This window comes from Pipistrellus hanaki (genome assembly GCF_964339955.1).
Source record: "Pipistrellus hanaki genome assembly, chromosome: 1".
Classification (NCBI taxonomy): domain Eukaryota; kingdom Metazoa; phylum Chordata; class Mammalia; order Chiroptera; family Vespertilionidae; genus Pipistrellus; species Pipistrellus hanaki.
Window position 1 is genome coordinate 98,352,173 of NC_140503.1, and position 14,269 is coordinate 98,366,441.

The following is a 14,269-nucleotide window of genomic DNA, read 5'->3' on the forward strand; positions in this document are numbered from 1 at the left end:
GATTTCTTCACATTGAGAACTTCTTTGGTTTCTTCCTCCTTGTCCTGGAATCTCAGCAGGTTGGCCTGTGGCACCCCTTTGTTCTCTGCGGGCTCCTGCACTGCTTCAGCCTGTTGCCTGGGTCGGCGCCACCCAGGAAGCAGCCCCCTGCCTCGGCTCCGTTGCCCGTGCTCAGCGGTCGAAGGCTCAGGGGCAACCCCCCCTGGGGGCCCCGTCGCCCGGCTCCTTGATGGTGCCCTGCTAGCCGGTGTCCGGCAGGGGCTCCTGCTCCCTGTCGCATTCCTGCAGTCTGGAGCTTTTTTTCTCCTTCCCGCTAGGGGCGTCTAGCATTAGAGTCAACAGACTGTCCTCTGCACGCACGACTCTGGGGGCTCCGCTTTTCGCCGCTCCCCTGGGATTCCGCCTCACTGCCCCGTCTCCCCCTGCCTGAGCCTGGGTCCCCAGGGTCTGGCCTAGGACTGGGGTTCAGAGCAGTCGAAACTGGGGCCCAACACGGCCGGGGCTCCTGTTTCCTTCCCTCCAGGGCAATCCCGCATCAGAGTCAACATTCCTTCCCTTGCAAGCAATGTGCGCGACTCCAGAGGCTCGGCCTTTCGCCGCTCTCCCAGGACTCCACCTCACAGCCCCATCTCCCTCTGCTTAAGCCTGGGTCCCCAGGGATTGCCCTAGAACTGGGGTTCAGAGCAGTCCGGACTGGGGTTCAGCACCGCCGGAGGCTTTGTTTCTTCCGGCTAGGGTAATCCAGCATCAGAGTCAACATTCAGTCCTCTGCGCGCAATGTGCGCGTGACTCCGGGGGCCCTGCTTTTTGCCATTCCCCTGGGATTCCGCCTCACAGCCCCGTCTCCCTCTGCCCGAGCCTGGGTCCCCAGGGTCTGGCCCATAACTGGGGCTCAGCGCTGCCGGTTCGGGGGTTCAGCCCAGGCTGGGGGTTTTATTTCCTTCCTGCTAGGGAATGCCAGGCAGCACCCCCAGCCCTCTTCTCCTCTCCGGCTGTGACCTCTCCGCGGGCGCGTGCGTGCTGGCGGGCGCTCAGCATGTCCCCGTACCTTAGGCTTTTTTCAGCTCCTCTGATTTTCCTTCTGGTTTTCTCTTTCCTTCTTGTTGTAGAATTTTCAGTCAGTCGACTACCTGTAGCTCTGGGCAATGTCCACTCTACATTTTATTTGTATTCCATTGAAATTGTGTGCTGCTGCGGTTAGGTGTCTATCCGAGCAGCCATCTTGGATCCTCCTGTTTGCTGGAAGCTTTTTCATGACTGCTTCATTTTCTTCCATAGTTATTGGCATAATGAAACTTTTAGATTCTTCTTGAGTTTTGGAAGGTTGTATTTTTCTAGGAATATGTCCATTTTCTCCAGGTTGTCCAGTTTGTTGGAATAGAGTTTTTCTTTTTTTTAAATATATATTTTATTGATTTTTTACAGAGAGGAAGGGAGAGAAATAGAGAGCTAGAAACGTTGATGAGAGAAACATCGACCAGCTGCCTCTTGCACACCCCGTACCGGGGATGTGCCCGCAACCAACATACATGCCCCTGACCGGAATTGAACCTGGGACCTTTCAGTCTGCAGACCGACGCTCTACCACTGAGCCAAACCGGTTTCAGCGGAAAAGATTTTCATAGTATTTTTAAAAATATATATTTTATTGATTTTTACATAGAAGAAGGGAGAGAAATAGAAAGTTAGAAACATCGATGTGAGAGAAACGTCGATCAGCTGCCTCCTGCACACCCCCTACTGGGGATGTGCCTGCTACCAAGGTACATGCCCTTGACCGGAATCGAACCCAGGACCTTTCAGTCCGCAGGCTTATGCTCTATCCACTGAGCCAAACTGGTCAGGGCTGTTCATAGTATTTTTTAACAATCTTTTGTATTTTGGTGGGGTTTGTTGTTATTTCACCTATATCATTTCTGATTTTGTTTATTTGGGTCCTCTCTCTTTGCTTCTTGGTGAACATGGCTATAGGTTCATCAATCTTGTTTATCTTTTCAAAGAACCAACTCTTGGTTTGTTGGTATTTTGTATTGTTATTTTGGTCTCTATGTCGTTTATCTCCATTCTGATATTTATTATTTCCTTCCTTCTGCTTACACTGGGCTTTTCTTGTTGCTCTCTTTCTAACTCTTTGAGTTGTAGGGTTAGATAATTTTTTACCATTGTTTATTGTTTTTTTGCAGTAGGCCTATAGAGCTAAGAACTTCCCTCTCAAGACTGCTTTCACTGTGCCCCATTGATTTGAATTGTTGTGTTTTCATTGTCTTTTGTTGCCATTATGCTTTTTATTTCTTCTTTGATCTCTCTGGTAACCCAGTCATTGTTTCATAGCATGGTATTTAACTTTCAGGTGTTTGATTTTTTAAAATTGTTTTTATTGTATTTGATTTCTATTTTTATGTTATTGTGATCTGAGAAGATGTGTGATATGATTTCTATCTTCTTGGATTTGAAAAGACTTTCCCAACATATTGTCTATCTTTGAAAATGATCTATGTGCACTTGAGAAGATTGTATATTCTATGGCTTTGGGGTGAAATGTTCTGAAGATGTCAGTGAATTCCACCTGATCTAGTGTGTCATTTAGCATTGATATTTCTGCTGATTTTTGTTTAGAGGATTTGTCCAGTGGTGTTAGTGGGGTAGTAAAAGTCCTCTGTGGGCCCCCTTCCACATTCTTGGACAATGTACTCAGATTTTGTGGGGCACAGACTTTGTCTGAACCTCTAGAACTCGCTGTGCATGTTTCTTCCTTCACCCTGGATCGCACGCCTCACCTTTCTCTGGGCAAAATCTGACCTTTCTGTGAGAAAGTGCAGAGCTTGTCCGAGTCTGTGTATTTGCGCTGCTTGCGACCTGGTGTTTGTGGGTTCACTGCTGGTCCCTGGGTATAGTGGTTGTAGGGTCCCAGGAGTTATCCGATTCTTCCTCATTGAAGGTAAGGCTAGGGTTTGATCACAGCCATTCTCCCCTTCAATATGGCGCGGTCTCTGCGGCAGAGCCAGTCGCTCTGGGAGAGATTTCAGCAGCAGTGGAGGCTGCCCGGTCAGTCCCCAACAGTCCCTTGGAATATAGCTGTCCCTCACTACAAATAGACACTCCCCATGGGTCCACACACTGTTCTTTCCTTCTCTCACTCATACACTATCTTGCAGCCTTCCTTCCCTTCAACAGCCATCTTCCTCTAAAATTGAAGACCTTGGTTTTTTATTATAAACTTTTTATTTGAGATCATTGTACATGTATATGCATTTGTAAGAAATAATACAGAGAAATTCCATGTATGCTACCTGATTAAAAAAGTATAGCACAATAGCCAAAACCGGTTTGGCTCAGTGGATAGAACGGACTGAAAGGTCCCAGGTTTGATTCTGGTCAAGGGCATGTGCCTTGGTTTCGGGCACATCCCCGGTGCGGGGGTCCAAGAGGCAGCTGATTGGTGATTCTCTCTCATCAATGTTTCTAACTCTCTATCCCTCTCTCTTTCTCTCTGTAAAAATTTAATAAAATATATATTTTAAAAATTAAAAAATATATATAGCACAATATCACTGCAAGAATGTTGACATTGATATGGTTAAGACACAGAACATTTTCATTACCAGAATACTTTATGGTGCTCTTTTATAGACATTCCTGTTTTCCTCCTGTTGCTACCTCTTCCCTGCCCCTTGGGAAATATTAATCTCTTCTCCATTTTCTATAGATTGTCATTTCTAGAGTGTTCTACATATAGAATGATACAAAATGTAACCTTTTGGGGCTGGCTTTTTTCATTCTCATCATATGGATGTATACAGTTTTGTTTTTTAAAATATATTTTTATTTCAGAGAGGGAGGGAGAGGGAGAGAGACACAGAAACATAGTAAATGAAGAGAGGAAACCATTGAATAGTCACCTCCCACTCACCCCACACTGGGGACTGAGCCTGCAACCCAGGCATGCGCCCTTCACCGGAACCAAACCCAACACCCCTCAGTCCACAGGCTGATGCTCTATCCACTGTCAAACCGGCCAGGGCCACAGTTCGTTTAACCATTCACTTGTTGATGGTCGTCTGGGTTGCTTCCAGTTTGAGGTTATTAGGAATAAACATGATAAAAACATCCATGTAAAGATTTTTGTGTAAACCTGAGTCATTCTTTTGGGATAAATGACAAGTAGTGCATTTTCTGGATCATATAGTAGTTGCGTGTTTAGATTTTTTATAAGTTGTCAAATTGTTTTCCAGAATGGCTACACTATTAAATATATTTAATAATGGCTACATTATTAATATAAATATCAATAATGCATGAGTAATACAGTTTTTCTACATTCTTGTCAGCACTTGGTACGATCAGTATTTTTTAGTTTAGCATAGATGTGTAATGATGCCTCATTATGGTTTTAATTTGCATTTCCTTAATGGTTGATGATGTTAAATATTTTTTCATGTGCTTTTTATTTACTTTTTTAAATTAAGTTTTAAAATTTTTTTATATATATATATATATATTTTATTGATTTTTTACAGAGAGGAAGAGAGAGGAATAGAGAGTTAGAAACATCGATCAGCTGCCTCTTGCATACCCCCCATTGGGGATGTGCCCACAACCAAGGTACATGCTCTTGACCAGAATCGAACATGGAGCCTTTCAGTTCGCAGGCCGACCCTCTATCCACTGAGCCAAACTGGTCTTGGCTCATGTGCTTTTTAAAAAATATTTTTGTTGTTGTTGATTTCAGAGAGGAAGGGAGGAGAGAGATACAAAAACAACAGTAATGAGAGAGAACCATTGATTGGCTGCCTCCTGCATGCCCTACACTGGAGATCAAGTCCACAACCCAGGCATGTGCCCTGACAGGTAATTGAACCGTGACCTCATGGTTCATAAGTCGACACTAAACCACTGAGCCGCATCAGTCGGACTCGTGCTTTTTTCTTATCTTCACCTCAGGATATGTTTATTGACTAGAAAGAGAGGAAGAGTGAGGGGGAGAAATAGAGAGAAACATCAATGTAAAAGAGAGACATTGATTGGTTGCCTCCTATATGTGCGCCGACTGAGACTAGAACCATCAACCTTTTGGTGCACAGGATGACACTCCAATTCAGCCAGGGCTCCATGTGCTATTTGATATCTTTGTTGAAATAGCTTTTCATGCCCCCTTTTGATTGGGTTATTTTAGTTCTGATTTTACTATTGGGTTTTTAGACTTTTAAAAAATATATTTTAGATACTATCACTTTGTTTTTGTCCATATGTAGTTTGCAAATATTTTCTTCCAGTCTGTAATGTGTCCTTTTTTTTCTCCTAAAGTCTTTTCAGAATAAATAATTTTAATTTTCTTTTTTCTTAAATATATTTTATTGTTTTTTACAGAGAGGAAGGGAGAGAGAGAGAGAGTTAGAAACATCGATGAGAGAGAATCACTGATCAGCTGCCTCTTGCACGTCTGGGATCCACTGGGGATGTGCCTGCAATCAAGGTACATGCCCTTGACCGAAATTGAACCCGGGACCCTTCAGTTCCCAGGCCAACACTCTATCCGCTGAGCCAAACCAGTTTTGGCAATGTTTTTAATTTTCAAGAAGCCCAGTTGAGCCCAGCCTGTTTGGCTCAGATGGTTAAGTGTCTCCCACACCCCAGGAGGTCACTGGTTCAATTCCCAGTCAGGGCATATGCCCAGGTTGTGTGTTGGGTTCCCCGTAGGCATGTAGGAGGCAGCCCATCGATGTTTCTGTCATTCTCTCCCTTTCCTTCCTCTCTCTGAAATAAATTTAAAAAATAAAATTAGTCCGATTGATCAATTTCTCTTTTTATGGATCACTAGAGGCCTGGTGCCGGAAATTCTGCAAGGGGTGAGGGGATTTCCCTCAGCCCAGCCTGCACCCTCTCCAATCTGGGACCCCTCGAGGGATGTTAGACTCAGTGGGATTGGGTCTAAACGGGCAGTCAGACTCTCTCACAATCCAGGACTGCTGGCTTCCAACTGCTTGCCTGCCAGCCTGATCACCCCCTAACCACTCCCATGCCAGCCTGATTGATGTCTAACTGCTCCCCTGACAGTCTGTTTGCCTCCAACTTCCCTCCTCTGCCAGCCTGGCCACCCCTATATGCCCTCCCCTACAAGGTTGATCGACTCCAACTGCCCTCCCCTGCTGGCCATCTTGTGGTGGCCATCTTGTATCCACATAGGGGCAGGATCTTTGACCACATGGGGGCTGCCATCTTGTGTGTTGGAGTGATGGTCAACCTGCATATTACTCTTTTATTAGATAGGATAGAGGCCTGGTGCACAGGTGGGGACCAGCTGGTTTGCCCTGAAAGGTGGCCCAGATCAGGGTGGGCGTTCCCTTGGGCTGTGGGGTGGCCTGGGCGAGGGGGCCTGTGGTGGTTTGCAGGCCAGCCATACCCCCTGGTGACCCAAGCAGAGGCCCTGGTATCTGGAATTTATTTACCTTCTCCAATTGAAACTTTGCAACCTGGAGCAGAGCCAAGCCCCTGCTCACTCTGTGGCTGCTGCCATTTCTGTTTGGTTTTATGTATTTTCTATAATTGAAACTTTGTAGCCTGGAGTGGAGGCCTAGACCAGCTAGGACAGGTGGAAAGCTTTGCTTCCTCCATTGCCGGGGGCAACCCTAGCCTGCTCTTTCCAGTTCCGTGGCTGCCGCCATTTTTCTTGGGATTTACCTTCTATAATTGAAACTTTGTATCCTTGAGTGGAGGCCTAGGCTGGCTAGGGCAGGTGGAAAGCTTGGCTTCCTCTATTGCCTGGGAAACCCAAGCCTGTCAACTGCTCTGTATGGCTGCAGCCATCTTGGTTGGGGTTAATTTGCATACTTGCTCTGATTGGCTAGTGGGCGTGGCTTGAGCGAAGTGATGGTTAATTTGCATGTTGCTCTTTTATTAGGTAGGTTGCTTTGGGGAGTGGTTAGAGGGTGATCAGGCTGGCATATCTTTTTTCTGAAAGTATTATAGTTTGATATTTTTACATTTAAGCTCAAGATACATTTTGAATAAATGTTTATTAAAGTTATGAGACTTAAGTCAATGTTTATTTTTATTGATGAATACCTCTTTGTTCCAGTACTATTTGTTGTAAATGCTATGTTGTTTCCTTTGGATTATTTTTGCCAACTACTGATCTTCTTACTATCTCCATAGTTTTGCCTTATCCAGAATATCATATAGTTGGAATCATATAGTACATAGCCTTTTTAGATTGGCTTCTTTTACTTAGTAATACCCATTTACTTAGTAATATCCAGTTTCTTTTCATGGCTTAATAACTCATTTCTTTTTAGGTCTGAATAATATTCCATTGTCTATATATCCACTTACATGAACACTTTTTGGTTGCTTTCAGATTTTGGCAGTTGTAGATAAGGCTTTTATAAACATCTGTGTTCAGCTTTTTTAAAACTCATTTGGGTAAATACCAAGGAGTATGATTTCTGGACTATATGGTAAAAGTATATTTAGTATTGTAAGAAACTACCAAACTGTCTTCCAAAGTGGCTGTACCACTTTGCATTTTCATCAGCAATGAATGAGAACTCTTCTTGGTCCATATCCTCACCAGCATTTCATGTTGTCAGTGTTTTAGATTTTGGCCATTCTAGTAGGTATGTAGTAGTATCTCATTGCTGTTTTAATTTGCATTCCCCTAATGACATATAATGTGGAGCAACTTGTCATATGCTTATTTGCCATCTACATATCTTCAAGAAAATGAACAATCTGATTTTTAAAATGGGCCTGATATTTTGCCCATTTTTAAAATCAGATTGTTCATTTTCTTTTTTAATATACAATATTTTTATTGACTTAAGAGAGGAAGAGAGAGGAAGAAAGACAGACAGAAACATCAATGATGAGAGAGAATCACTGATTGATTCTCCTGTACACCCCACAGTGGGAATGGAGCCCATAACCTGGGCATGGGCCCTGATGGGGAATTGACCCATGACCTCCTGGCTCCTAGGTCGACGCTCAACCCCTAAGCCACGCCGGCCGGGTGATTGTTAAGTTCTTTATATACTTTGGATAATAATCCTTTATCAGGAATATTTTTTACAAATATTTTCTTAGTACATGATTTCTCATTTTCTTGATGGATTCAGTTTTTAAAATAGATGTAAAGCTACCAGATTTTTTATTTCTTCTTGTATCCATTTTGGTAACTTTTGTGTTTCAAAGAACTTCTCTGTTTCATGTAAGTTATCAGGTTTACTGTCATAAAGTTACCTCTTTAATGCCTGTGATGTCTCCTGATTTATTTCTGATGTTTCAATATGTGTTTTATCTTTATTTCTTGATTAGTCTAGTAGTTAAAGGTTTATAAACTTTATTGTTTTCAAATAACTAATATTTGGTTTTGTTTATTTTTCTAAATTGTTTCCTGTTTTAGTGATTTATATGCTTTATTTTCTTTCTAATTATTTTGGATTAATTTGCTCTTTTTTTCCTAGCTTCTTAAGATAGAGTCTTCAATCTTTGGTTTTGAACTTTTTTCCTCTTCTAATATAAGTACTTAAAGCTCTAATTTTCTCTTTAAGTACTGTTTTTAATATGTTTTTATTGATTTTAGAGAGAGGAAGGGAGAGGGAAGAGAGGTAGAAACATCGATGAGAGAGAACATTCGTTTGTTGCCTCTTATATGCCCCATCAGGGATCAAGCCTGTGTCGTGAGCATGTGCCCTGACCAGGAATTGAACTGTTACCTCCTGGTTCATAGGTCGATGCTCAACCACTGAACCACACTGGCTGGGCTTTAAAAACTGTTTTCAGTTTGTTACACAAATGTTGCACTTTCATTATCACTGAGTTTGAACTATTTTCTAACTTCTCTTTTTATTTCTTCCTCGACCCACAGGTTATTTAGAAATGTCTTGCTTAAACTTCCAAATATTTGAGATCTATTGTTATCAATTTCAAATTGAGTTTTATTGTGGACTGATATCAGTCCTTTGAAATGAATTGGTACTAGTTAAGGCACAGCATACATTGGTGAGCATTCCGGGTAAACTTAAAAATAATGTATATTCTGTAATTGTTAGGCGTAGTGTTCTGTAATGCCTTCAGCCAGCTTTTAAAGAAAAATTTTGTCCAGAATTTATTATTTCAAGAGGGTTATTCTGATATGAGCTACTCTGCATTACCAATATTTTTAATATATTATTTCCTCATATTGTTTTTGAAAGCATTCTAATGGCAGTTATATTAAAATATAATAGGTTATAAACAAGTTATAGTTTGTGTGATTTGATATCTGGGTAAATATGTATCTTTAGTACATGTACTTTAAAGCAATTGTAAGATCTTTATATATACATGTTATATGATACTGCTTTTTCATTAATATGCATACTCCTTCTGGAAAAAAGTTACTTTTTATGTTTTATTACATCAATTAAGGATGTGACAGAATATTAATATGTATTATTAAGCAACACATGATACAGAGCCTGATGTAATTCTTTACTGAATTTAATTAAAGATTTGTCTATTTCTTAAGGTATTCTGCCTGGTTTCTTCTCTCCACAGTGGTCTCACATCTGAAACATGGCTACTGATTGGCTGGGCAGTATTGTGTCCATCAACTGTGGAGATAGCTTGGGTGTTTATCAGGGAAGAGTCTCAGCAGTTGATCAGGTCAGCCAAACCATTTCTCTCACTCGACCTTTCCACAATGGAGTGAAGTGCCTTGTGCCTGAAGTCACCTTCAGGTGAGTATCCTGACTGATTCTTTCAAATCTAATCTGGTAATCTGGTGATCTGAACCTAGGCCAGATTGCCAGTTTTCTCTTGTGTAGTGCTATTTTTGAATACAGTCTTGTCAGAGGTGAGATTTTGCAGTCCTGCTGCTGTTTCATTAAACTATCATAATTGGCTTTCAGCTAATGGTTCGGGGTTTGTGAAATCTTTTTCTTACCTCTACCAAGCAAGCAGTGTTATATTATTTAAATGGATGGGTCAAATTTAGAATCTTTCTGTTTCCTTTTATGACTTCAGATTTTACTTCTCAGTTTTGTATCACTGTGCTTTCTTACTCTGAGGTTGTTACTGGTTTTCCCTTGTATAACTGCAGCTCTCTGTAGATCTATATCATAACTTAGCTCCAGAAGCACAATGTGGCCAGTAGTTAAAGTTCTTAGCTAAAAGGATGTATTTTTCTTAGTGTTTTCTAGCATATCTGAAGTTCAGTTGTCTTCACATCCCTCTTTTTACCAGTGTGGCAAACTTATGTTATTTATAAAAATAAAAAAAAAAAGACTATCAGACAAGAGCTTCCTTAACTTTCTGAATAATACCCTCACATAACCTTTTCTGTAGGTGTATCCAATCTTATTTCTTACCTCCTCTGAAGTCTCAATAGAAATATTTCCTTTGTGTTCAGGACTCACCTTATCATGTACTAGAGGCCCAGTGCATGAAATTCAGGCATGGGGTGGGGGGTTGTCCCTCAGCCCAGCCTGCACCCTCTCTAATCTGGGACCCCACTCGCAATCTGGGACCACTGTCTCCTAACCACTCACCTGCCTGCCTGACAGATCGCCACTAACCACTAACCACTCTGCCTGCCGGCCTGCTCATCTCCAACTGCCCCCCCCCCCGGCCTTTTTGCCCCCAACTGACCGTCTCCTGGCCTGATCGCCCCCAACTGCCCCCACCCTGCCGGCCTGCTAGTCCCCCAACTGGCCTCCCCTCCTAGTCTAATCACCTTTAACCACCTCTGCCTCAGCCCTGCCACCATGGCTTTGTCCAGAAGATCTCCCAGAAAGTCTCCCGATCTAATTAGCATATTACCCTTTTATTAGTAGAGGTGCTTTATATGCTATCCTTTTCTATCATCTTTGAGACCCTGTCCATCTTTTGTGTGTCTTTAGTTTCAACTGTTATTCTCTTTCCTCTTTAATATTCCCAGGCTTCCCCTGTAGTACACATTCTGCCCTCATCTGACATACAACTTGCATTTGCAACTATCATTTCCTTCTTTTTACACTCATAGTTCTTTTCAGAGCTAAGTAGTCTGTCTTCATTCCTTTTGTGGCCTCATTCTCTAGTCCAGTGGTTTCCAACATGGAGCACATGCCCCACAGGGGGGCAATTTTATTTTTAAGGAGGGCAATTCGAGAATGAGTTACTAACAGTCAAGTTTTTGCATTTCTTATAGTTCTAGGGGTCTAATATACAGTATATAAATATACTAGAGGCCCAGTGCACGAAATTCATGCATGGAGGTGGGTTCCCCTCAGCTCAGCCTGCACCTTCTCCAATCCAGGATCCCTTGGTGGATGTCCGACTGCCAGTTTAGGCTACCGGCAGTCAGACATCCCTCTCACAACCCTGGACCACTGGCTCCTAGTCACTGTCCTGCCTTCCTGCCTGGTCACCCCTAACTGCCTCTCCTCCCCACCCTGCCCCCTGCCAACCTGATTGCTTCTTACTGCCTCTGTGTGCAGGCATGATTGCCCCTAACTGCCCCCCCCCCCCCCCGCTGGCCTGGTCACCCCCAATTACGTGCGCGCGCGCGCGCGCGCACACACACACACACACACACACACACCTGCTGACTTGATTGCCCCTCACGACTCCCCCACCAGCCTGGTCACCCCACACAGTCTGCTGTTCAGTTGTTTGGTCATCCTTCACTAACTCCCCTGCTGCCCTGGTCGCCCCATGTGGCCTGCTATTCAGTCATTGGGTCATCCCTCACTAACCTCTCTGCCAGCCTGGTTGTAGGCAGCCATCTTGTGAGGGTGAGAGAGTTAATTTGCATGTTGCCTCTTTTTTACATAGGATGAGTAGTAATAATAAACATTTATTTAATTTTTAATAACTAAATACTAGAGTTTAATGTTTGCATATATCATGTCATTTATCCCCTTGAGAATATTTATAAACTGGCCATTGTTACTGGTGACTTCTCTGTTTGCCTATATCAAATCTTTAATTTAGACCCATTTTCTGAACTTCAGACATTTTGTCTTCTGGTCATTTTGAGGTAGATATCCTTAATTCTTCAATTTAAGATTTTCAAAGCTGTCCTGACTGGTGTGGCTCAGTTGGTTGAGCATTGTCCCATGCACCAAAGGATCACCTGTTTGAATCCTGATTAGGGCATATACCCGGGATTCAGGTTTGATCCCCAGTTAGGGTATGTGAGGGAGGCAACTGATTGATGTTTCTCACATTGATGTTCCTCTCTCTATTTCCCTCTCTCTCTCTCTCTCTCTCTCTCTCTCTCTCTCTCTCTCTCCTTTCTCTCTCTCTCAAATCAATAAGAATATTTTTTTAGAAAAAAAATTCAAAGCTGGATTTGTTACTGCAGATTCCTCCCCCGCCCCAAGATCTACCCTTAATGACACCTTCTACTCAAGTTAGAAACTTCAGTACCATAATAAATTACTATTTCTCTTTGATGTTCCTGTCACCAAATCCTGTGAATTTCAAATGTCTCATGGTTGTATTTTTCCTTCTCTCTTTTCATTGTCACTTGCCCTATTTATCCCCTCCTACTTCTTGCCTGGTTTCCTAACTCTGGTTTCTTCACCTACAGCCACTAGAAAAATCCATGACTGGCTCCTGATTGATTACCTTCACAGGCCTTGCCTCCTCATGGCCCTCTATAAACACCCTTCCTTTTAGTCACACCATAGCATTTGCAGTTCATCAAATGGGCCACATTTTCTTAGCCTCTGAGCCTTGGCTTTAAATGCCTCTCTTGCTTGGACAACTCTTATTTTCCATACCCACCCAGACCTAGCATACGTGTTTCATTGATCTCTGCCAAACAAATGTCTGTATTTTCCTTTTAGTTTCTCTAGTCTCTTACGCACACTTATGTCATAGTATTTAACACTTTTGATTATCTGCTTGTCTTTTATGCTGACTAGACTGTGAGTTCTTTGTAGGCATGTATTGCTTTTCATCTCTATATACCCCATTTCCAGTGCAAGGCTTACCATATATTAAGTACTATGTATATGCCTTCTGAAGGAGCAAGTGAGTAAATGAATGAAAAAAAGTTATTAAATATTCTGGAAATCTAAGATACTAATAATAGTTTTATGATTAACAATAGGATTCTTTAAAGACCAGTGCTGAGTCTATTGAATGTTGGTGGCTGTCTTGTCTTTAAGTGATCTACCACCTTTTCTACTTTTTGTCTTTGATAACTCATTGAAATGCAGCCTTGCAAAGGTATAGCTCAAGCATGTCAAACTTGGGGCCCACCGGCCACAAGATTGACATGGTTGGTTGCTATTGATTTCAGTTTCATCACTGTTACCACTATTGTAGTTTTAAGAGTTGGATTCTTTTGTGCATTTCAGGGCAGGTGACATTATGGAGTTAAGAATTCTGGAGATACCAGGTCCTGGAGAAAACCAACATTTTGGAGACCTTCATCAAACAGAATTAGGCCCTTCTGGTATTGGGTACCAAGTGGGTATCAATCAGAATGGCACGGGCAGGTTGGTCAAGAAGCCAACCTCTTCCAGCAGTGCCCCTCAAAACATCCCTAAGAGGACAGATGTGAAGAGCCAGGATGCTGCTGTTTCCCCACAGCAGCAGCAGTGTTCCAAGAGCTATGTGGACAGGCACATGGAGCCTTTGAGTCAGTCCAAAAGTTTCCGTCGCCGGCACAACTCTTGTAAGTTGGAGCAAGTTGATATTTCTTCTTAACCTGATATTTGAGGGCAGTAAGTTCTTTTCTACTGCTATTCTTTAAACAAATCTTTTATTACCCTAATACAAAAGGATGCTGGCAGAGCTTCACAAAAATATAGCACAGTTCTCTTATTCCAGAGCTATAAGATATTAAAGAAAAAGAAATAAGCTGTTAGATGACCTGCCAGTGTTGCTCAGTGGTTGAGTGTCGATCTAAGAAGCAGGTCAGGGTTTGATTCCCAGCAGGGGGCGTGCAGGGATTCTCTTCATTAATGTTTCTATCCCTTCCCTCTGAATCACTTTTTTAAAAAAAAAGAAAAGAAAAGAAAAGAAATATACTGTTAGAGACTCATCCCAAAGGTAAGAGACCCTCTTTTTTTTATAGCTGCACTAGAGACTCGGTGCATGGATTCATGCATTGGTGGGTTCCCTCAGCCTGGCCTGCGCCCTCTTGCAATCCAGTATCCCTTGGGTGATGTCAAACTGCTGGTTTCGGCCAGGCCTGCGGAGATCAGGTAGAAACAGGCAGTCCAACATCCCTCGAGGGATGTAGTGGTGTGTGAAACAGCAGGCGGACAGGGAAGAGCCTGAGCCCGGGCTGGGCACC

The 14,269-nt window shown here is 42.6% G+C and overlaps 1 protein-coding gene across 5 annotated transcripts in view; it reads left to right on the plus strand.

Annotated features, from left to right (window-relative positions):
- EDC3 (enhancer of mRNA decapping 3) overlaps nucleotides 1-14,269 on the plus strand; it is an 80,568-nt gene that overhangs the window by 21,779 nt on the left and 44,520 nt on the right. For all 5 annotated transcript variants that reach the window (XM_084905987.1, XM_084905983.1, XM_084905984.1 and 2 more), the window contains 2 exons: nucleotides 9,535-9,716; nucleotides 13,326-13,645. In XM_084905987.1, the coding sequence (XP_084762113.1) occupies nucleotides 9,553-9,716; nucleotides 13,326-13,645 (484 nt within the window). In that variant the 5' untranslated portion in view covers nucleotides 9,535-9,552. The remainder of the gene's footprint in view (nucleotides 1-9,534; nucleotides 9,717-13,325; nucleotides 13,646-14,269) is intronic.